General features: G+C 42.6%; 1 protein-coding gene across 1 annotated transcript; it reads left to right on the top strand.

Annotated features, from left to right (window-relative positions):
• The first annotated feature begins 343 nt into the window (after positions 1-343).
• FGFR4 (fibroblast growth factor receptor 4) lies at positions 344-24,607 on the top strand. The gene is made up of 18 exons (XM_087709341.1): positions 344-627; positions 2,061-2,206; positions 8,533-8,799; positions 10,027-10,116; positions 10,565-10,731; positions 11,511-11,634; positions 12,924-13,114; positions 14,941-15,079; positions 16,849-17,042; positions 17,814-17,959; positions 19,165-19,286; positions 19,415-19,525; positions 19,785-19,975; positions 20,561-20,683; positions 21,722-21,792; positions 23,268-23,405; positions 23,528-23,633; positions 23,761-24,607. Exons 2-18 carry the CDS (start codon positions 2,113-2,115, stop codon positions 23,905-23,907), a joined length of 2,421 nt encoding a protein of 806 aa, XP_087565467.1. The 5' UTR covers positions 344-627; positions 2,061-2,112; the 3' UTR covers positions 23,908-24,607.
• The last annotated feature ends 339 nt before the right edge of the window (positions 24,608-24,946 follow it).

Here is a 24,946-nt window from a genome sequence, read left to right as displayed (position 1 = left end):
CCCCCACCGGCTCACTTTTTGTCTTCGGATGAAAAGTTCTCCTTGAGCCGAAGTTTAATGAGTCGTATCTCTAGTTGCCATTATAAGCAGAGAGGAAGCAAAAGGCTGGGCGAGATTGAACTCTGTTTAATCCCCTTTGCCGAAGCTTTGGGGGAGAGAATTTAGCTAATGTGAGTGTAAAAAGGCCCCGGCGCTGGCGAGGGAAGCGGCAGAAGGAGGGGACGGGGCGGGGGCGGGGCAGGCCCCTCTGATCCTCCCCCTCCGGCCTGGCTCTTTTCGCGGCCCATTGTTGGCTCGGAGCGGGCCGGCTGTGCGCTTCGCGGGGGTGTAACTTGAGAGCTTTCGCTACAAAGTCCCAGCGCCTATTGCAGAAGCCGACAGAAAGCTCACGAAGTGGAATCCGGCTCTGGACGCGGCCGCGTTTTTCGCTTGGGGAAGATCCAGAGAAGAACGCTGAAGGTTGGCGGCGGCGGCGGCGCCTTGCCGGATTTATGCTTGCGCGGGACGAAGCGCCGCGGCCAAAGACCGGGACCCTGGCGCATCCTTTTCTTCCTACCCTCCGAGGGACGGAGCCCGGGAAGACGGAGTAGTTGGGGACAGCTTTTAAAGCCGGCTGGAGGAGGAAAGGTAGGTGCCTGGTTGGTTGCCTTGAGGCACCGAGGATGGAGAGGATCGGCGCTCTTCTCTCCGAAAGCGGACGGCGGGGCGAGAGGCAGGCGCGGAATGCCGAGGTCTTGCCCACGGGAATCCGGAGACCTTCCGGGGTGGCTAATGTAGCCGACTTTGACCCGGAGAGTCTGTAAATCTGTTACTAAACCGTCCGGCTGCTTAGAAACTTTTTTTTCCCGTCTCCCCGGTTTAAAAATTAAACTGTTCTCGGGAGGACATCGGTAAGCGCAACTTGTTCCCTTGCCTCACGTCCACACCGTGGGCTGCGAACGTGCATCGTGCCCACCCGCGCCGCGCGTAAGTGACAAGGCAGATCCGCGCTCCTTCCACTCTAATCATCCTCTTCACCTGCGGCTAGGCGAAACTTTTTCATAAACACAACCCAAAACCGTGCTTAAGCGAAACGGGGTTTGGGTTCTCACATGCCACTTAAATCCATTCATTTCAATAGCAGTAAACCTGCGTTATTGGAGCGCGCGCGGAGGACGGGGGGGTGGGTGTTATTTGCGAATGCACACGTGTGCTTTCTTTGGACAAGTAGTTTAAATCCTCGCAGTTGGATGAAACTTCGCCCGTGTTTCTTCCATTTACAACCCGAACATTGTCTGAGATAATTTATGAGGCCCATATTTTCTTTCAATGGCATGGGCCAGTTTCCCAAGATCCGTTCAGCACAACTTCTGGGGAGCCACATGAAAATGAAGCATTGTGGTGATGTGCGAAGGAGGAGAATTAGGTGGAAGTGTTCAGTGTGTTGCAGGATGATTGCCAACGGTGATCTTAGGGGATCGATTCCTTTGTCTCTTGAACTTTGAGCTCAAAAAAGTACAGCTTGGAGTGACACCTTAAACCTTGTGTTGGCTGTCTTTGCAAGACAGAATGAACTGTAAACAAACTACACCCTCCCCCCCACCCATGTTAGTTTACTAGGTGAAGCCAGCCTGATTACTTTATGGTTGTTGTGTCAGATAATTATCTCAGATAATGGATTAATTGCATTTACCAAGGTTCAGTTAAGCATAGATAATTGTACAGTGAAAACACGATTGCTGGGAACTTTCAAAGTGAGTACTGTGTTTCAAAACTGTAATAAGCTAAAGACCATTAGTTACTAAAAGGATTTCACTTCTTTGGTGGCATTTCATAAATAGGTTGGTTGTATCTAGTGTTGAGAATGTTTGAATATTTGGATTGTCAAATGAATGTATTCCGTTCCCTGCCACTTCTTTCTTTTGAGATAATGCGAAGTAATACTTGCACAGTCTAAAGCTTTAATAATTGTATCTGTACACTGTCCTACTGACCTTCTAAATGTTTGGATAGTTACAGACACATATCGATAATGTGTTACAGGACAAAAGAGTGACTTTTATTTTTTCTCTTTAATCAAGTATCTGAGCGTTCAGTTGGGAGCCAGAGTGAAGAAGAAGAAAAGGCAACAGGATGAGAGCTCTGTGGTGTGATCTTCTTAGGGTTCTGGTGGTCGCAACAATATGTCCTAGGATATCTGCTTCCCCAGAAGGATCCAGGGATCCAGGTGAGAGTTACTGGGAACTATTGCTATTGATAGAATTAGGAAAAGTGTGCCTGAATATGAAAAGTGGTATTAATATGCTTTCTGTGGCAAAAGAAGACACTCTGATCTTTTGAGGAGTATGCCTTACAAGCCTCAGCCATCATGGCAAGTGATGAGGTATTTCAGATTTGCTCTCCAAACTAGTGGACAGCAGGAGACTTTTGCTGCTCACTTTTAATCACTCCTACTTTATTGAAGATTTCCCATGTCCTCAGCAGTCTTTTTGACAAGAAAAATATGTGATGGAAAACAGAAAGCTATCACTAATACAGTTTGTCAAAGGCATGTAGTAAGTCAGTGGCAAGAAATGGAATATCTAAGATCCAAGCCCAACTCTTTGCCTAACCAAGGTTAGTTCTGAATATTTTGTGCAATAAGAGCTTGGGTATAAATCATTTGGAATTTAAAATAAATAAGTGGTGTAGCAGTTAAGTAAAGAGTTGGACTACAGGACCAGGGGGATGAAAATTTGAGTACACATCCCCAGGCATGGAAACACTGAGTAACCTTGGACCAGTTGCTAACTCTTAGCCCAACCTGTCAGGGTTGTTGTGCAGAAAAATTGTCATAGGGAATGCTATGTATACTCCTTTTGTCCCTTAAGGAATGGTAAAATATAAAGCTATCTGTTTATAAACTTTGAGTGATTAGACTTCCAAAGGCCATTGACTCCCATCTTTTAATCTAAAAAGCCTATTAACATGAAAGAAAATGCAAAAGAAACAGATGGAGTGTATTTCTGCATAACTAAACTATAAGCTGGTACCAAAAGCACATTGCTTTGAGGCATGGCATTCCTACTGTATATTTCAAAAAGATGTTCTTCACTCACTCTCTTAAGATTACTTTCCATCTGTTCCAGCTGGTAGATCTCAACTTCCAGTTAAAAAATAAAAAAGGAAAAGTAAAATGCCATAAGTCTAAAAAGTCTTCCCATTCCCTGGAATTTAAGAATCACAAAGGTACTTTCTGCCCATAGGAAATTCCTAATTCTGACTGCAAGTGTAAAATTTACAGGCGGATTTTCTACAGTCAGCATACAATTATACCTCTTTAAATACTGTGCTAAAGTACTTTTGTTCACAAGCAAGATCTTGATAGTGTCAAATTTCTGCTTCTTTGTCATGGAGATATTGTTAATCTTCTTTCCCATTTTACAATAGGGATAGTTATCTTTTAATCTAGTTCTCACTTTTGCCTCTTAATTATCTTAATTCTTGACTGTGAAAGAGCTACATATTTTAATTGTGTGTAATGTAGGAGAGAACTAAGCACACTTGAATCATGGAAAGATGTAGATCTCTCTGAAAACATTGCAACATTACACCACTCCTATCATATTAATAAAATGTAATGCACATTGAAATGCACATTGTAAGTTTGGTTGTGGACCGATAGCTTATGCAGATACATTTTAAAATTTGTCCCATGTATCTCATATATGTCTATATCTGTATCACTATATCTATAGTACTTTCTCTGTACCTATACCTGTCTGTACTGTATTATGTATATGTTTATATATTGCTATAGTTTGACATTTTTTGAGTTGCTTCTACAGCTAGCATCCTTGCAGATTGTCTTACTGACCTCACTGAATAATCTAATTCATTTAAGTTTGCATTTCTGGGATTCCTTAGTGGAATAAGAGTAAAGAGCCCTGCCAGGTGCTTGGCACTATCACTCATGCTTGAAAAAAGATGCTTCTTCCCTGACTGGCCCATCCATGAAACAGATGGGATAATTGTTTTTTTGTGCCAACCAGCTGCCTGAGTGCCTCTGAGCCTACTGTCACATCATGCTAGCCATAGCGCTTTGCTGCTATCCAACAACCTGCATTAATGGACTGAGAAAGCAATGTGATGGTAGATATATAGAGTTTCTGCTTTGCTATCTCTTCTGAGATTGGCACCATAAGCCCCCCAAGGAAAAAAAGATCAAGAGAATAAGGGGTAAAGTTTGCAGTTTCTGCCTTTAAAGTCCGGCTTAATGAAATTACCTAGTTTTGTAATCAATGCTGCTTGTGAAGAAGAATAAAATTAATGTTTGTTAGAACCTACTGACAAACTCGGTGTTTCTGAATAAGTCGTCTCACAGTAAATGTGAACTTTACTCCCAAGTAGAAAGTATTTGTATAGCACTGATTCCGCTTGTCAAAGTCCATTGCTTGGGTGGCAAGATGACAGGACAGCTTCACCGGTCCCAGGAGCGACATTGTTAAGAGTTGTCAGCGTCACCAGATTTCATATTAAGTTTCAAATTATTTTCTTGCTCAGTAGAAGCATTTTGAATTACTTGGAAAGATCTTGAATGCCAATCTGAAATGGTCAGGAATTGGAAAACAAGGTGATAAAGAAGAGCAACTTGAGAATAGAGTCTTCAAGTGGACTTTTCTAGATTTGCGGGAGGTCCAAATTACACAATTTGTACATTGTTTTTCAACATTTGAAATCCCTCTCTGGATAGTCACTGCTTGCTGTGAATTGGTCACCGAGGCCCCTTATCAAGCTGACTTCATCATGTTCCTCTAAAGCAGTGGTCCCCAACCTTTTTATCGCCGCGGACCAGTCAGCCTTTGATAATTTTACCGTGGCCCGCTGAGCGCGTCGATGACCAGCGCTAGTAGCGTAGCCTTGTGCAGGAGCAGTTCAGTATGGCTAGCGTAGATAGCGTAGCACAAACTGCGCCTACGCAAGGCTACGCTACTAGCGCTGTCTACGCTAGCCCTACGTAGCTGCGCAGGCGCTCTTAGGTTTTTTTCAGGAATCGGCCGGCCGCTGCAGCGATCATGGCCCCCGGCCGCTGCAGCGATCATGGCCCCCGGCCGCTGCGCGGCCCGGTGCCAGGTACTCCACGGCCCGGCACCGGTCCGCGGACCGGGGGTTGGGGATCACTGCTCTAAAGGATTGGAAAGGTTTTCTTCCTTTCCAATCAGAATGGTTTCCTCAGTCAGGAGTATTTATAGCAAATAATTTAATTACCTCGGAAATTACATTAAATGATTTTTTTTAAAGTAAAGAACAGCTGCAAGGGAATATTCCCTTCTGCACAAAACCAGATTGCTACATTGTGGGTAAAGGCCAGCAGTTGATTTATACAGGCATGCTCTTTAATTGGCAATTCATTAACATTCATCTTAGCTTAATAGACTTAGACTTTAACATGGACCATCTATCTAATGAATGTGAAGCAAATCACATTCAACAATGTGATTATTGCATTCAGTTGTAATTCTTACTTCCCAGTTTGTAAGGCTTTTGATCTCGGGGCATTGATATAATATAGATCACTTTACCCTTTGCAAAGGAACAGAAGGCCCCAGTGGCCATTCTGCCTCAGGCGGGAAAAGTCTCAGGGCTCATCCTGAAGTTCAGATGGGAGGGAGAATGAACTGGACATTCCTGCAATTCACACCATTTGCAGGAATTCCTTCCCCTTGTCAGCTAAGGTACTAGGAGGGAAGGGAACCAGTGGGCTATCTAGAATGGAAAGCAGCAGGCTTCCGCTGCTGCTACTACTGGTGGAGCAGGCTGGGACACATTGCTTTGTGGTGGGTCACCCCTGGAGCACAGTCCTCTCGGAAAAAGAGGGGAGCAACGTTATCAGCTAAGTGGGTTGGCATTAACCAGGTTTCATTGAGGGAGAGCCGGCTTGCTTCAGGAGTGAGTTGGTAGAAGGGGTTGCTGGCAGTGCTCCTACAATTGGAGCTAATGTTAGAGGAGGATGGGTCACCAAAGCAATTATAGTTCAAATCCAGGTTAGACAAACAGGGAGGCGGGAAGCTGTGGAGTCAACTGAGTGTGAAACCTCTCACTCCCGCTCACGCAACGGAAGAAAGGAGGGAAGCCTCTGGGCTGAGGGAAAGCTGGGTGGGAGGGAGCTAAAGGGGAAGGGAGGGGCCAGGAGAGGACGGGTGCAGCTGGGGACAAAGTTGCCTCCTTGGGTCTCACAGGCAGGCATGTGCCCAACTAGGAGTAATGGGGAAGGCTTTCTGTCTCATTTCTTCTCCCCACCCCCGCCCCATCCTGGGATGTAGAAGCAGAGGAAGAGCTAAGAAGAGAGCCAGAGTCCTTTGCTGAAAAAGGGGCTGGCCCCTATTGTGAGCCGGGGCAAGGAGAGCGCGGGAAAGGAGCTGTGGGGCCAGGACAATGGGGGAAGGGGCAGTGGTCCCGGGCTTCCTGACATGTTCATTTTGGAATCTGTCAAAACAGTCACCTTGGGCTCAGGGACTGATCACTCAATTGAGAGCTCCCACAGAGAGAATTTAGGAGGGGGGGATGTGAGCTGGAAAGTCATGCTTCAGTGTTCCTGTGGATCCTTTCTCCAGCCCAGGACTGGCAGGAAAGGGGCTTTGATGACATCATTGCCGGGGCAAGGGAGGGAATGCAGAACAAAAGGGATTATGGACAGGATTTGGAGAATCCCAAAGTGGAAAGAGTGGAATTGGGCAACTCTTTTCCACAACTCTATTACTTTAAAGTCCTGTTTAGCCTGTGAGCATAAAAAACAACAGTAAAACACCCAGTAAGCCTTCAGCTTTTATATGTGTTTACCTGATACTGTTTTCTCCTTCCAAATGACAGATTTGCAGAAACCTGTGCACAAACACAGGCTTGTGCGCTTAATTCATAGTCAAAAGAGAAGAGACAATTTTTCCAATGTAACTTAACATTTTGGCAAACTGTACCCTGTGGTTTGCTGTAGAGCAAGCCAGTAATTGAGTGTGTGCCTCTAAAGTTAGAGCGACTGCGAAGATTCCTGAATATCTTGCATATTTGTCTGCTCCCCACATCCCAAATTTTATCTTCCAGATCTGTTAGAAATGTTCTAAATTAAAGTTTTAAAACAAATCAAGATTCTCAAAAATGTTTATGCACTTGGGTGGGAACCTATTTGAATAGAAGATTCTGAAGAAAACGGAATGTAAGAATGCAAAATATGAATGAAATTTAGCATGTAAACAATATTGCCAGATTAATGCTTTTATTAAAACAATACTTACAAATATGTACCAAGTTTAAGCTGTTACACCCTAAGAAACCAAGCACATCTTTAATACCCATTTTTTAAAAAAGAATAAAAATAAATTCAGTTCAGTTCAGTTCTTTTATTTATATGCTGCCCTTTTCCCTGAGGGGACTCAGGGCGGCTCACAAGTCAGGGGAGGGGAGGACAAACAAGTCATGAACAAGATACAATACATTGTTAAAAGATAACCCAACAGTCATACCATTCGGGTGGGGGTTAGGTCCTTAGCCTAGAAGGTATGAAGAGGTCTCTCTAGTCACGTAATGTATTTTGCGCTTTTGCTCTGAGCTCTGTGGATTTCAGAAGATGAAAGGTTTACATGAATTGAAAATAGTAGATTGACACCACTCGCTACTTTTGAAATCTTTGTACTTTGCTTAGTTTTCAAACATTCATCGGATTATTCCTCAGCACAGAAGACAGGAATCTCTGAAGGCAGTGGTGTCAAAGGCTAAATTGTGAAACAATTTTGCTCTGAGGTTAGGAGTGATATGTTGGGCAACTTCTCAGATTGGACTGAACTCCTTGATCAAACTGCTCCTTCTCCGTTCCAGAGCAGAATCTTACTCTGTTGATCAGTTTCACTCAGGGAGGTCCTCGCGGAACTCTGAGCTTTACAACTAGCAAACTGCATTTTAACATAGGCTGCTGTGTGAACCCAGCTCATTTTGCTAGTTCATGGTTCAGAATGTTCTGAGGGCACTTGAGTAAATCCCAGTTCAGTTATGCCTGGACAAGCGTGACATACTAACACAACCAGTTGAAACTTTTTTTTCTGTACCAAGTTAAATCTGGGACACGGACATATTTATAAGTTGCTGTTTTAAGTGCAGCTATACTTAAGATCTTCCATCACTCCTAAAGTTGGAATTGGTGATATAACAAAAAGTGAGTAGCTAAGCGGAGTTTCTCCAGCCTGCAGCTTTCCTAGTGTGTTGAGACTGTAGCAATTCAAATTTCCACCTTGAGCTTTTTGGTCGCACTATTTGAAGATGGTTATGAGAACAATATTTCAGGTTAAACACGTCTGAAGGGTACCTGCCTGAAGAAGTCTGGCATATATAATGGAAAATCTTGCTACACAACTATTGTGCCTTAATACACTAGGGATGTAAGATTTGGATGCTGGGATAAAAATAGCTTTGCTTTGTAGAGTTTGTTAAATGGCTCATTCCATTGCTCAAAGTATTTGTAAGATAGCAGGGAGAGCAGGGAAAACTTATCATTTGTATTGATCATTCATTCTTTATATTGGGCAGAGATATTTGACAGTCACATGCTTGAGACAGAAGAGGAGCATCTGGTTTTGGATCCTGGAAGCCAGCTGAAGCTCTACTGCAGCACCAATCACAGTCTTGCTGTCACGTGGTATAAGGAAAACAAGCAACTTTCCCCTAGTGAGCGCGTCCACATTCAGCAAAATTTGCTGGAGATCCCTGAAGCCACCTATGAAGATTCAGGATTATACTCATGCCATGCGTGGAATACTGGGAAAAGTCTGCGTAACTTTACTATCTCTGTTGTAGGTAAGAGCATAAGACTAGGAAGGATTGCAGTGGTCTAACTGGTTTCAAAATATCCAAAGAGATTTACTGTTTTCAAAGAAACACAGGGAGCAGCTTGAGGTATGCTGAATCAGATCACATGATCCACTGAGCTCAGGATATCAGCAGCAGACATGGTGCAATTTTAAACCAGAGCCTTTCTTACTCTTGCTTAGAGGTGCTTAGGGGTTGAGATTGTGCCCTGTCACACATCATACCATTTAACCAGAGGTGGATTCTTACCAGTTCGCACCTATTCGGTAGAACCGGTTCATCAAATCTACCTAACTGGTTAGAAGAGGTTCCACCAGTGGACCCAGAAAGCAGGCCACACCTACAGAAGAGGTTCCAAAATTTTTTGAAACCCACCACTGGTCCTTGGATATGATTATTCTACACTATCATGCTCATATTTATAAAACTCAGTGCCTCTGTGAAAGGTAAGGATGACTACTGCGTTTGTGATGCAATCAGAACATTGTGTGTGTTGAAGTTGTTTTAACGCAAACCAAAGATGCCTTTTAAAAAACAAGTTTACATCATATTCTTATGCATGCCAGTGCTGTGTGTGAGGTAATTTAAGGTGGTTCTGACAAGTGTCGTCGGCATCTTCACATCCAGTCACATGGGCGGCAAGCCACTCCCATCTGATCACATGGGCGGCAAGCCACTCCCACAAAGGAAGCCACACCCACAGAGTAGGTTCAAACAATTTTTGAAACCCACCACTGCATTTAACAATCATAGTGTCTCAGATTTTTGGGTATTAATTTATTAAATTTGTTATGGCTGCCCAATCTGGGCAGTTTATAATATTGAATTACAAAATTAAAAACACGATAACAAAGTAATAACCGCTCAGATTAGAAAATGACCATAACTAAAGAAAATGCCACAGGGCCTCCACAATCAAACTAATTCCAGGCCTTTGGAAGACATCTTCCAAAACACAAGGATGGCTATAAAAGTGGAGCTTCCTTTGCAAAACAACATCTACAGTGTAAACCCTGGAGTAAAAATCTAGCGCTGCAGTGCCAACTCTCTTTATTTGCTGTTTGTAAATGCCCTTCCGCCTAACATTTTGCCTCTTCTCGGAGAGTATAACAGTAAAAAAACCAAACCTCTTAACATGTGGCATCTATCCACTGTCCCATAATTACTTGGGGGAGTTTTAGTACAAAGCGTCATCTGTGCTCATTTTGCTTTTAGATTCATTGGGTTCAGGAGATGATGATGAAGACAGTGATGTGGAGAATGCTGCTATTGAATCTAATGAGGAGCCTGTACACGCCCGTCGAGGTTAGTATTGGGGTCATTAATCTATACTTATTCAATCTTGTGGACTGTGGCCTTTTAGGAGCAAAGACAAGGAAAACAATAGCCAGATATCTTCCCTCCATTGTAAATATCTCAAGGAACTCCAAAGTGTTGGTCAATTATTACCACCACTCTGCTACCAAGGATGGCGCATAACTTGGCCTACAATTAGTGTCTTTCAGAATGTTGTGTATTCCGGGCAGAATGAATGCAGTGCTGTCATTCATTTTGGCACACCGTTGAGTGCCCGTGTAACATTTTCTCTTCCTTAAACTCTTGTATTTTGTTTTTTTCTCTTCTTGGAAGCCAGTTCAAGGTTCATCTCCTCCCTGCCTCAGTTATAGCACAAAATCCACCTTTGTTCCCAAGAAGAGAACACTTGTGAAGCCTTCGCTAAAACCTGAATGGATCATGTCATATTTTTTTTTAGCACCCTATTGGACACATCCTCATCGAATGGAGAAAAAGCTGCATGCGGTCCCAGCAGGAAATACGGTTAAGTTCCGCTGTCCAGCTTCAGGAAATCCCACCCCTTCAATAATCTGGCTGAGGAATGGGCGGGAATTCCGTGGGGAGCATCGTATTGGAGGAATTCGGGTAAGACCTAGATGGATTGGATTGTTCTTTCCTCCCCTACCTTCTCTTTCCATTCTCTTGGTTAGCCCACCAGGTTTTGTGAATTAGGGCTTTGGGTAGAGAGAACTATAGAAACATGTAATGTAGAGGAAATGGAAGTCAAACTATTCATGATGAAAGCCATGTGCAGAGCTACCAAAGCCTTAAATACTAGCTATAGCCCTGGTCTCTTTTTAACTCTCCCTGTCCTAAATCACCCAGAACAATACAGGTAGTCCTCAATTTACAACAGTTCATTTAGTGACAGTTCAAAGTTACAATAGCATTGAAAAAAGTGACTTACAACCCTTAACAACTGTTGCAACATCCATGTGGTCACATGATCAAAAGCAGATGCTTGACAACTGACTGGTATTTATGATGGTTTCTGTGTCCCGGGGTGTGTCTGTGTGTGTCATGTGATCCTCTTTTGCGACCATCTGACAAGCAAAGTCAGTGGGAAAGCAAGACTCACTAATTTTAACATCTGCAGAGATTCACTTAACCACTGGAGCAAGAAAGGTTGTAAAAGGAGCTAAATTCATTTAACAAATGTTTCACTTAGCAACAGAAATGTTGGGCTCAATTTGTGGTCGTAAGTCGAGGGCTACCTGTATTTCCTAAGTTTGCCCCAAGCTTGAAGTAGCCATGTTTGAGATATGAGATTCTGTTAGACTTACGCTTAGGAAAAATTGACAGCTCTGAAAAGCAAAAGATGCTCCAGTGATAATGGTAGCTTGCATCACTTTTTCTGTTCCCAGCTCAGGCATCAACACTGGAGTTTGGTCATGGAGAGTGTGGTACCTTCCGATCGAGGCAACTATACTTGCTTGGTGGAGAATAAATTTGGCAGCATTCGCTACAGCTACACTCTGGATGTGCTGGGTGAGAAGGCCTTCCTTTGCCAAACCTTGAATGGGACCCTAGTATTCTTTAATGGAAAGCAAACACAAAGCAAGGGGGAACATGTCGGCCATAAGAACACAGTCAGACTCTGTATTAAGGAGAACAATTCAAAGATATAAAATGGAACACAGTTGAAAATGAAATGGACCATTTCCATTTTCAGAAGTTCCTAATTCCTGTTCTGATGAATGCTTGTGAGTTGAGGGCGGGAGGGGCAAAAACTCCAGGTATTGGCAGCCTGCCATTTTCCTTAGGAAGGCAGAGGCACCGCCCTGACCTCAGACTCCCCAGATTGGTGGGGGGAGCCCGAATCCTCTGCTAGCTTCAAAGGAAGGCAAAGATCTCTTGGGCCATAAAGTCAGATGAAATTAATTAACCCTGCCTGAATCACTAGACAGGGCATTAAGCACTTGCTTTCTTATCTCTACATTCTTTATTATCAGTCTCCTCTGGGGTTACTCTTAATCGGCCCAGAGTCTCTGGAGCCAGCCCTGGCTGGGAGGTCTTCCTGTGGTATTATGAAATATCAGAAGGATAGCAAGTTCTGCTGATCTATGGGTGGGGAAGAAATTATGAGTCCCCAAAGTTTTGTGGCAAGGCCATTAATAGTGCTGTGTTAAGAAAATTGCAAACTGCTTACTATTAGAGGGCGTATTTTAGCTGATTTTGCTTTGTGCTGTTGGCCTGCTCTGAATCACGTTGAGTGATTGGCAATAGCAGTTAGACTTATATACCGCTTCATAGGGCTTTCAGCCCTCTCTAAGTGGTTTACAGAGTCAGCATATCGCCCCCACAGTCTGGGTCCTCATTTTACCCACCTCGGAAGAGTGGAAGGCTGAGTCAACCCTGAGCCGGTGAGATTTGAACCGCTGAACTGCTGAACTAGCAGTCAGCTGAAGTGGCCTGCAGTACTGCACTCTACCCACTGCGCCACCTCGGCTCACTTGATGTACATGGTGGCTAAGTGTTTAGAATGCAGTACTGCAGGCTCCTTCTGCTGATCACAGGCTGCCAGCAGTTCAAGTCTCACCGGCTCAAGGTTGACTCAGCCTTCCATCCTTCCGTGGTCGGGAAAATGATGACCCATATTGTTGAGGGCAATCTGTTGACTGTAAACCGCTTAGTGAGGGCTGTAAAGCACTGTGAAGCAGTATATAAGTCTAAGTGCTATTGGTACTGGAGACTCCAACAGTAACCTGTCTTGAGAGTTATGGTGCCGTTCAGCTGTGCTGGACAATTGAACATTTTTCCTATTTGTTTCTTGACAGAGAGGTCTCCACACAGACCTATCTTGCAAGCAGGGTTGCCTGCCAATACGACAGCAGTGATGGGCAGTGATGTAGAGTTCTTTTGCAAAGTATACAGTGACGCACAGCCCCACATACAGTGGCTTAAACACATCAAAGTGAATGGCAGCAGTTTTGGTCCAGATGGAGTCCCCTATGTTCAGATCCTTAAGGTAAGCAGATCTAGTTTTAAAAAAAAAATGGGAGTGGAACAGAATAAGTCATGTTGCTCAGTGATATTTATATTTATAACACGGCAGGGCTATAGAGACCCCACCATCTTCACTATTTAGATGTTAATCAGCAATTGGTCTTCCTCAAGAGGAAGATGAGAAAGAAATGAGGGGTTGAAGGCAAGGATCTTACTGTCTATCCATGCTGAAGAATTCTGTTAACACCCAGGTCACTTTCTAAACATCCCTTTCAGTTCAAGGGTGGACATGGGTGTTTTTGCTTTCAGTGGTTTTAGTTTGTAAATGGTTGCTGAGCTATGACCTTGCAAATTAAGGCATGCTCAAATGAAGACGGCACCTGGTAAACATACAGCCAATGCAATACAGTGACTTTTTAAAAAAAGAAAGATATTATAGCTTTGTTGGTCCCCCAAAAGAAAGATGAGGCCCAAACATAATGATATTTTCATTTTTATCAACTGTTGGTAGAGTGTATTGAAAAATGTAAACTCACCAGTGGTGGGCTGCTCCCGGACCAGTTTGGCCCAGGTTGGTTGAACCTGTAGTAGCGGCAGCGGGAGGCTCCACCCACCCACCCAGATGCTTCTGTGCATGTGCAGAAGTGTGGCGCATGTCCTCAATCACGCACAGCAGCGCGATCGAACCAGTAGTGAAATAATTGGAAACCCACCACTGAAACAAACCCTTTAATGGCCAAAAAAAACCCACCGTTAGTTTAACACTTTTCCAGCTAGAAACTTGAATCTCATAGGGTTTTTAATTTTAAAAAAAAATCAATTATAAGCAATAAAAGTTAGCAACAAGTATAATGAATGTATAGCATACCTTCCTCAGAAATGTGGACCTTTGCATACATACGATAAGTTTTGTTTATCAAATTTTAAAACTGCCCATCTCACTCACGGAGGGACTCTTGAGTGGTGTGCAGATAAAATACTAAAACATAAAAAGTATATGATATTTAAAAGAGGAAGGTTTATTAAAATTTAATAGTAAAAATTAATTATTTTTTTAAAAATTAAAAGGTGAAGGGAGGGGTTTCAGAGAGCTAACCCAGCTGACAGCTCTGTGCTCCTCTATGCAACCCACCCAAGGTGGGTTCATGTCTTTTCCAGAAGGGCTGGAAATGGGGACTCACCTCACCTCTGGGGGGAAATGTTCCAGAGGACAGGGGCAACGGCAGAGAAGTCTGTCTTCCTGGATCCTGCCAGTTGGAATTCTTTGATTGATTGTTTGTTTGTTTGTTTATTATATTTATATGCTGCCCTTTTCCCCCGAAGGGGACTCAGGGCGGCTCACAACTCAAACCAGGGAAGGGGGATACAGACAAAAAATTAAAAAATGAAACATAACAATGCATAATTTAAAACACACAACAGTCATACCATTCGAGACGGGGGCAACAGCTCTTTAGCCCCAGGCCTGTCGGAACAGCCAGGTTTTAAGGGCTTTGCAGAAGGCCTGGGGGGTGGTGAGGGTTCAAATCTCCACAGGGAGTTCGTTTCAGAGGGTCGGAGCAGCCACAGAGAAGGCTCTCCTCCGGGTAGTCGCCAGTCGACACTGGCCGGCGGATGGAATTCGGAGGAGGCCTAATCTGTGGGATCTAATCGGTCTAGTGGAGGTAATTGGCAGGGTCTTCTCTGCCTGACCAAGTGGGAAGAATTGAAGTAATATTAGATCATTATTACATATTAATAGTAGAAGCAAGCAAATGATTCCTCAACCAAAGAGATGCTTGGACACCTCCTTGTGTTGCCCACAATTAATGATTATCTTTTGCCCTTGTTTGGCATTTACCCTGGTAGACAGCAGATATTAACAGCTCAGAAGTGGAAGTCCTCTACTTACAGAATGTCACCATGGAGGATGCTGGTGAATACACCTGTCTGGCTGGAAATTCTATCGGCTTGTCCTACCAATCCGCCTGGCTGACCGTGCTTCCAGGTGAGAAAGAGCAGGGGTGGCACATTTCAAGGCTTGTAAGAAAGCTGTTTGTGGTTGCTTCGTTAAAACTAAACTCTTGATAGGAACAGAGTACAAAATACACACAGACACAGACATACACACACTCAACTTTAGATAACCCCAAGACCACTTTACCAGTTCTACCTCAAGCTATTACTGCTCAGGAAAACAGTTTGCTCTGCTTTCAGCAAGGCAGTGCACAGATAGCCTTCTGAAAAAAGAAATCTGATTAATTCTTTTTGTGCCCTGTCAGAATAAGCTGATATCATTAAAAAAAATTGAGAGAAATTCTAGTGGCAACACATTGAAGTAGCAGACTTCTAATTGATTTAGTTTTACCAACTACCCAAGGCAGTTGCTATCACTTTAAGCAGGGGTGGGGAATGGTGGCCCTTTTATGACTTGTGGACTTCAATTCCCAGAATTCCTGAGGCAACCAAGAGTTGAAGTCCACAAGTCATAAAGGGACCATCGTTCCCCACCTTTGCTTTAATGAAAGATCTGTTGGCATGACAGCTCCTTCCTCTGACCTATGGAAATATGCAGATTATCAATGCAGAGTCCTCTGGAGCAGATCCAAATTCCTTCCCTCATCCTTGTCAAAATAGCACAACATATAGAAAGTTAAAAGAATAAAAAGCTGGATGCTGCTGATAGACAGGAGGGAGGTTTTGTCTGCCTAAAACCTTGGGAACCATAATAGGAGCCAGATGGTTGACCACACCAAGAACATTGCTCACAGCGAGATGGGCAGAAAACAAATAAATAAAAAGAGAGAGGGGAGGGAGGAAAGAAAAAAAGAAAGAAAAAGAGAAAGAGAGAGAGAAAGAAAGAAAGAAAAAGAGAAAGAAAGAAAGAAAGAAAGAAAGAAAAATAAAAAGTAATGGACATTTGCAGCTTAACATATCCAATAGCGGTCACATGCTCCAGCCTTCCAAGCAAACCTTTGTCTCAGGAATCCCAGGAAATCATGAAAATGGCAGCCCCAGAGGCAGGAGACATCACCATCCAGTGCAAACCAACCCTCTAACAAATTATAGTGACATGAAACAACAACCAGCGAATATTCACCATGTTCAATACAAACTACCACAAAATTTATCTGACTCCATACAGGAGCACGAGAACATCAAAGACAGGCCAAATTACAATCAGTGTGTCTTTGAAGCAACTTTTGAACTCATTTCAACTCTAGGAGGAGGCATGAGTCATATCATTCATTCATAGACTATAATACATTGCCAAGCACCCCTCTGATTGAAAAACAGTATGACAACAAAGGAAATGGGATAAAACATGGTGTTATTCTATGAATAAATAATGTTTTTTTAAATAATGTGAAAAAAAGTACAGATAGTTATGGGTTGTTGTTGTTGTTTTTTGCCAGTTTCATTCCTCAAACTGAAATGAATAACATCTGAATGTTAACATATATCAGGGGCCTTTTAGAATACATTTGCCGAGAAATGATTGGTAGCAATAATAAATGTTATATGTGAATATGTGCACATTTTGGAGTTTTTCTTAAAATGTAGATTTGTAAATAATTTATTATGTAAGATCACATTCTTAACAGAAAAAGAGAATTATAAGTGGCTTCCGGATAGCTGCCTTTGAAGAAGACCAACCACGCACTAAACAATTCAATATTTTCCCCTCTGCTTTAACATCTCCATAAACATCTTCAGGTATTGACAGTTAGTTTAATTATAGAATTAATTAACTGAAGATTTATTTGCTATTTGCAGATGAAGAAGAAGTTGAAGAAGCATATGCTCCTGAAATCAAATACACTGATATAATTATCTACACTTCAGGGTCTTTAGCTATTGTTATGGCTATTGTCATTGTTGTCTTATGCCGCATGCAAAGTCAGTCAAGCAAGCAACCTTTAGAACCAATCGCTGTGCACAAACTCTCCAAATTTCCTCTGATCCGACAGGTATGTTGTAAAAACATTGACTTACTGAAATAACAGGACAATTAATCACTGGATTAATTATAAAGCTCCCCAATCATGAGTAAAGCTATCTGCAGGTAGCCCTTGACGTACAACCACAATTGAGCCCAAACTTTCTGTTGTTAGGTAAGACATTTGTTCATGAGTTTCACTCCATTTTATGACTTTTCTTGCCACTGTTGTTAAGTGAATCACTGCAGTGGATCGGCTAGGGTAAGGTTGCAAAATGAAAATGTGATCACATGACCCTGTGACACTGCGACCATCATGAATATGAGCCAGCTGCCAAGTCTCCAAATTTTGATCACTTGAGCATGGGGGGGGGGGAATGCTGCAAAGGTCATAACTACAGTCATAAGTCACATTATTCAGTGCTGTTGTAACTTTGAACAGTCACTAAATGGAATGTTGTAAGTCGAGGCCTACCTGTGTAGCATGGAACAAATGTCGGTTGTAAACAATAGGGATCTGTGGTGCACCAATGATTGCAAAGTACAAGCTCCCTACATCGTTAAGGGCTCCAAAAGAACTCTCGATATCTACTAAGGTGGATCTGCTACATTTCCCATATGTAGATGAGTCAGACCAGTTATGGAAAGACAGAATATTACCAGATGCACCTTGGATAGTGTATTAGAGACCTGTGGCATTTTGTCTCTTGAAACCAGCAGATTTAGACCCCGTCTCTTGCTGCTCTGGAACAGAACAACATTCGGGGAGAAATCTAATGTGTGTCTTCGGTTTACCTCACAGTTCTCCTTGGAATCGAGCTCCTCAGGGAAGTCCACAACGTCACTAATGCGTGTTACTCGCCTCTCCTCAAGCTGTACTCCCATGCTAGCTGGAGTGATGGAAGTGGAACTGCCACTGGACTCCAAGTGGGAATTCCCACGAGACAGGTAGGCATATAAGGAAGTGGTTGTTTTTTTATTGCATTTGATACTGAAAAAGCACAGCTACTTTTACAATATCTTAACCAACTGAAGCTGTTAAAAGATGAAAAATAGGGGGGAAAATGCTTATAATTTCTTATTGAGGTCTCTGCTTATTATACTACAAGGAGCTGGTTCCCACACTTTCTGCTGTTACCGAGTTTTTTACATCCACACACTAATGTTTTCTGAGTCTGTACAGAGATGGAACTTAGTAAATACTGGTAATATGATAGTTCCAAAACGGCAACCCCATTCAGAAAAAACAAAGAAGGAATATGACACATGTACCTTGTTATACATCTGCGAGGCTTCCATCTTCATTTTACAACAAACCTCCACAGGCTAAGGCCTCCCAGATGTGTAGGTTTACAGCTGGATGTTGTGAAACACTGCTCCACAAAGAAGTGTGCAGCAGACAAAAAAATCAAAGTATCACAGTTACCCTCAGGCCAGTCAAATATGCCATATTTGTCTGTGTCAAAAATGCCCTTCTGGCATCCTTTCTGGCATATAGGACTATCTGCTAATTGAAAGGTATGGAAAAGGAATTGCTATAGGTAGTCCTCGACTTACGCCCACAACTGAACCCAAAAGTTACGTTGCTAAACATAACAGTTGTTAAGTGAGTCTTCCCCATTTTACAACCTTTCTTGCCACAGTTAAATGAATCACTGCAGTTGTTAAATTAGTAACCCGGTTGTTAAGTGAACCTGGCTTCCCCATTGACTTTGTTTGTCAGAAGGTCACAAAGGGGGTCACATGACTCCAAGATGCAACCACCATAAATATGAGTCAGTTGCCAATGGTCTGAATTTTGACCACATGACCATGGGGATGCTGCAATGGTCATAAGTATGAAAAATGGTCATAAGTCCCTTTTTCAGTGACAGTAACTTTGAGCGGTCACTAAATGAACTGTTGTAAGTTGAGGACTACCTGTAAATGTTATTGAAAGCTAATCAATATCCACACTAGTCTGACCTCTGGAAGAATAATATTCCACTGCTAAGAGGATCCATTGTGACTTTAGTAATGCATAGAGCAGCCTAAGACACAACGCTCAGAATCTATTTAGGGATGTTTTTTTTAAATCAAGGTTGCAGCCCTGCAGCACATTATTAATTTTGGCACATCTTCCCAATTCTGAAGTTGTCCTTTTTTGTTCCTAGGCTGGTGCTAGGCAAGCCCTTAGGTGAGGGCTGTTTCGGGCAGGTGGTGAGAGCAGAAGCCTATGGGATTGATCCTGAACGGCCAGAACGGCCTCTCACTGTGGCTGTCAAAATGCTGAAAGGTAAATTGTATTTTATAGGGCCCAAAAACTCATCCTTCTGAATTTTCTCATTATTGGTGGTATTCTTAAAAAATGGGTCTTCATATCATTTCAGGAATCATTATAAGCTTATTTCTTTGCCTTATTAGATAATGCTACAGATAAAGACCTGGCTGACCTCATCTCAGAAATGGAGATGATGAAACGAATGGACCAACACAAGAATATCATAAACCTATTGGGTGTCTGTACCCAAGATGGTGAGTGACTTCATTTCTGGCCAGGAAGCAGTGGGCATTGGGGGAAAGGAGAGGATGTTTGGGAGGCAAAAGATTGAGAAATGACGACTCAGAATGGAATGGAAGCAGAACTCATCGGGAGGGGGGGGGGGTTGGGTATTGCTGGATCTGTCAGGATACTGAACTTAAATATGGGCATTTGTGGAATTGGGCCAGAAGTTAGGACATTTTGGAAGCATTTTCTGAGGCCAAGTGTGATTCATAATATCTGACTATATAGGTCCTCTCTATGTGATTGTGGAGTTTGCTGCCAAGGGGAATTTGCGAGAGTATCTGCGAGCTCGCCGACCTCCGACACCTGATTACACATTTGACATTACCAAGATGCCAGAGGAGCAGCTTTCCTTCAAAGACTTGGTTTCTTGTGTTTACCAGGTGGCCCGTGGCATGGAGTATCTGGAGTCCAAAAGGGTAAGAGGGATCTGGGCCAAACAGTGTCCACTGCTGTCTGCCATGATGGTGCCCCGAGAAACCCTCTTGGGTGCATTAGTCAGCTCTGATTCAGAAATAATTTGAGTTCAAAGCTTTAGATTGGGCCCACAATACTTTTCTCAAAATGGTGACTAAATTATCATTTTTATTGTGACAGGAGAAATTTAAAATCATAGGGTAGTGTTATTTAGTTCTGATTAATTTAAGATATTTAAGATCAATTAAATTATCATGTCCAGCCACTTTGGGGAATGAGACCACTTCTTAGAATAAGACTCAGACCAAATATGTTCTTTGGTCCAGAAAAAAAATATATTGATTGATTGATTGATATAGATTGATGCTCTGGCATCTTCATTCGATTCCGTATTAAGTTTGTTATTGAATTGCCTGAGATCCAACAACAGAATGCTGTATATATCAGGCCTGACAAAAAGAAAATTAGAAAGATGTAAAAAGTCCCTGCTTCTATTTATGTTAGAAGGAGTAATAAGATAATCTATGGTGACATCAAGGTTGTAGCAGAGTCCTTGGAGCTTGATGCAACTCTTGTTTTTCTTCCAGTGCATTCATCGGGACCTGGCCGCTCGCAATGTTCTTGTTACTGAAGAGAATGTGATGAAAATTGCTGATTTTGGTTTGGCCCGTGGAGTTCATGACATAGACTACTATAAGAAAACCAGCAATGTGAGTGAAAAGATCATTTGATGGCCACAAGGTTGCGAGTGGATCTAATGTTGCTCAGGTGCTTTGGAAATGCAAAGCATCACGGGGGGGGGCATGGGTAAATTAAGAATATTGTCCCCAAAACAGCCAGAATAGCAAGAAGGGATCCGTTGATCTAGTCATCTAAACCCAAGGGATTTATTCTAGATTTATTTCTTTTGAAACAAGCCAGTTTTGCATAAGATTAAACCAATTCCATCCAGTCACTCCTCATTAGAACATTAAACCCAGCAAATCACCCAATTCTGCCTAATAGCCCTGCAAAGAAAGAAACAGAGTGTTGCTGAATAAGTAAGCTTTTCCATTACACAACTCACCATCAAGGCCCAGCAGCACGGAATGCTCTCAGACATTGACTGTGCCATGCCCATTGGCTCCTGCCTAACCAATGGAGTCAAGGGTAGTGATGCAATGGAACCCCTCCAGCACTCTGTTGATGCAAAGAACTGTGTATTGTGATGCCTTTATGATGGCCTTGTAGAAGACAATGGGTGGGGCCTATTCTGACTATTATGGCTGTTAATGTGACTGTCTACTGCCAGGACCACCCATAAGATCTAGCTGTCTAGGCAACTGACAGTATTTTTAAGAGGAACAGGACCAATGGTAGGGTAACAAAGTCATACGGTATCTATCATTTAACGACTCCCTCCTTTAGCAACCGTTCACAATTACAACGATGATAAAGTAACTTTACAACCAGCTCTCATATTTATCATTTTCACTATCTATAAAGGAAAGGAAAGCTGAACTAAGTTCATAAGCCCTTAGGGAACCACTTGACTTGACAATGGAGTTGCTGGTTCCAATTGTTGCTAAATAAGGACCACCTGTACTTTTGAAGTATAGAGAGTGATTTAGAAAATAAAGATTTGATAGGGTTGTGGTACCAATACTATTCATTGGAAGGAGAAGGAGAGAACTTGTCAGAGGCTGTTTGTCACCTCCCCCCCCAAAAAAAGCATCAATGAACTGACAGCTTCTCATGTTTACCTGCAGGGTCGCTTACCTGTAAAATGGATGGCACCAGAAGCTCTGTTTGACAGAGTGTATACACACCAAAGTGATGTGTAAGTATGACTGTGCAAGATTAGATGGTTCTTACTATCTAATCACCCTATAGAAACATGCCTGGTAAAATAACTTGAGTAATGTTCTGTAGTATTTTGGATCTGCTTCCAAAAGTGTTTTGGAATCTAAACGTGCCTGCTACATCTTTAAAAAGGCATCTAGGATATTGCAGCTTCTGCCATACAGTCCCAGGAAAAGAGGCATAGCTGTTTAGGGTGTTGAACATAGATTTTACGGTGGTGTTCCCATCAAATTGTGTGGATCAAATCTAAAGTTTTCACACCTACAGATAAATATTGCAAAATGTTTCAGATGCATCTTTTTCACCTATTAAAAAAACAGAGGAAATCTGCCTTATTTTTTGGGGGGGGGAAACCTGTTGGTCTACCTAAATCCACAATATCTACACTGGCTGTAACCCACTTTTGAGTCCCAGACAAGGATCCCTCCCAGCTGTCCATGGAAATGGTTGAGGCGTGGACCTTTTGCACATTAGCTGTGTTTCTAATACAGCATATTGCAACTCTTCCCCAAGTATTTTAGAAATATGGAGAATAACTGGAATCTATTATATATCACTTCCTTAATGTTCCTAGTGCATGAATCAAAGTTTTCATTGCAAAGCCAGAGCAATGTTTCTATCCAACTGTCTGTAATTGATTTATTCAGTAGTTAGTTCCTTCCTGAAATAGATGTTTATTTTCATCCTGGTTTTTGCATACTGGATACTTAATATTTACCGTGCTCTGCCATTTGTGGTCACAAATAATTTTGGTAAATACCTGTAATAATTTTCATTCACATTTCATTGTGAAGGACCTCTTCTGAGGTTTGCTTGCCACATGGATTGGGTCTTTTCCTGTGTAAGATTGAGATTGTCTTGGCAACGTTTTGGCAAGGTCCCACTCGCCATCTTCAGGCTGGTGTTTTCGGCTTCGTGTTTGTGCGAGTAAAGCGTGGTCGGAGCTGCCGTCTCTCTATAAATCTTGGTGGGAGGGGGGAGGTTTACCCACACAAGCACGAAGCCAAAAACACCACCCTGAAGATGGCGAGTGGGACCTCGCCAAAACATTGCCAAGACAATCTCAATCTTACACAGGAAAAGACCCGAATGCAACAAGACAAGCATACCAACACCCGTGAAATCTACGAAAACATACATATATATATGTATATGTATATAGATCTTTATATTTAAAGTAAATATGATAAGGAGTCCTGATAAGGAGTCGAGTTCTGTAGCTCAGTGGTTAACACATCTGCCTAAGAGGCAATACAGCACAGGTTCGATTCCCAACAAGGGTGTGGCTAGCTGATGAGAGCTAAATAGCTTGAAATAGATCTATACTAGTCTCCCTTTATTTATTTATCAGCACAAATACAACATATAGATCTTTTTATATATATTTGGAATATATATTCTGAAGATCTTTATAGCCTTCTTACTTTCCCCCTGCCTCTTGCTCACTTTAAGGTGGTCCTTTGGTATTCTCATGTGGGAAATTTTTACATTGGGTGGCTCTCCCTATCCTGGCATCCCAGTGGAAGAACTTTTCAAACTCCTGAAAGAAGGTCATCGAATGGACAAGCCCTCCAACTGCACCCATGAACTGTGAGTAGCAGCCTAAAGCCACATTTCCCAGCCTCCTTGTCTTCCAAAGGCATTGCGTCCATGTCCATAGGCTACAGTCCAGTGGAAAATAGATGCCTGAAGCTTCTCTTTTCCCCAAATAGGTACATGATGATGAGAGAGTGCTGGCATGCTGTACCTTCCCAACGACCCACCTTTAAGCAGTTAGTGGAGGGATTGGATAAAGTCCTGGTTGCTGTCTCGGAGGAGGTAGGTTTGAACTCCCAGGGGATGGTTCCACTGAAGATATCTAAACAGCTGGTTGTTGGTAACAAAATGTAAGGATTTTGCCTTTATCCCTATGAATGCTGATTATGTATTTTTCCCCCCTTTTCAGTATCTGGACCTGTCAATGCCTTTTGAACAGTATTCCCCATCCTGTGAAGACACAACCAGCACCTGTTCCTCTGATGATTCAGTCTTCACTCATGATCCTTTGCCAATCACCCCTTGCCTTTTTCCTTATCATAATGTAAGGACATGAAGAGAGAGACAGGCCGTGGACACTAGGGAAGGTGGCATTTTGGGGATTCCCCCCCACCTCCATTCCTAAAGGATTACCTAATTTGAGAACCGAAGTCCTCAGAATGTCCCTGGTGGAAGAAACTGCCTGGAGCTATATTAGCAAGAACTAAAAGTCGCATCAAGCTTCTGGAATCTGCTGGACATCTGCTGCCCAAAGTTCACCAACAAGGACCAGATGGTTTCCTTACATCTGTCTGCCGATGCTCCGGGCACTAATACTGATGCTTCAATACCTTGTAATCTCAGGTCCCCTCAAAGATGTTGTTCTAGCTGAGCCTTCAGTGCAGCCAGCTGACTGAAGACAAGTAAGACCAGATTAATAGGAAGTAACTTAGTCCTGAAAAGAAGGACACTCTGTAACGGCAGGAGCTCTTGGGAGCATCACAGGGTATCCTGCTTATTTTTCTGATACCATTCCCAATTTAATTATACTTTAAAGAGACTTCATGATTTTGGCAGGAGTCAGCCAGCCAGCTTTCTCAGGCTGTCCCATCCTTATCTGGACATACAATCCCAAGGATGTCCTATCTGGGACACGGACCTTTCCTTCTGGCTCCTGATGTCCTCTGTACATAACCCTAGAGATAAATATTTATGTACATATCACTTCTAATGCACATGAATGACCCACACCCATAAATTATTTTTTTGGAGTAGAACCTCTGCCTGGAGGTGTTTTTTTCCCCCCTGCATCTCTGTTTGGAATGATTGTTAGACTAGTCTGGCCTCAGTTGGTATGCCTAAATCTCTGTGTTTGGTTCTTGTGTAAGTGAATATCTGTGGGGCTTTAGAAAGGAAGGAACTGTGTGTCTAAACTCCCTTTTTAACAGCTAGTCATAATCTGCCTCCCCAATGATCTGTAGGAGAGAAGTTGATTTGATTTTTCAAGTCGGGACACTGATACTCTAATGCAGCTAAAGCAACATAGGATCTGCTGGCACTTCGAATTCCAATATATTTATTATAACATTTGTGAATGTAACCCATCTCATCCAATG

This window comes from Thamnophis sirtalis, unplaced genomic scaffold (assembly GCF_051295495.1).
Source record: "Thamnophis sirtalis isolate CommonGarterSnake01/CBP01778 unplaced genomic scaffold, rThaSir2_p1.2 scaffold_3, whole genome shotgun sequence".
Taxonomy (NCBI): Eukaryota; Metazoa; Chordata; class Lepidosauria; order Squamata; family Natricidae; genus Thamnophis; species Thamnophis sirtalis.
This window is presented reverse-complemented; position numbering and strand designations above follow the sequence as displayed.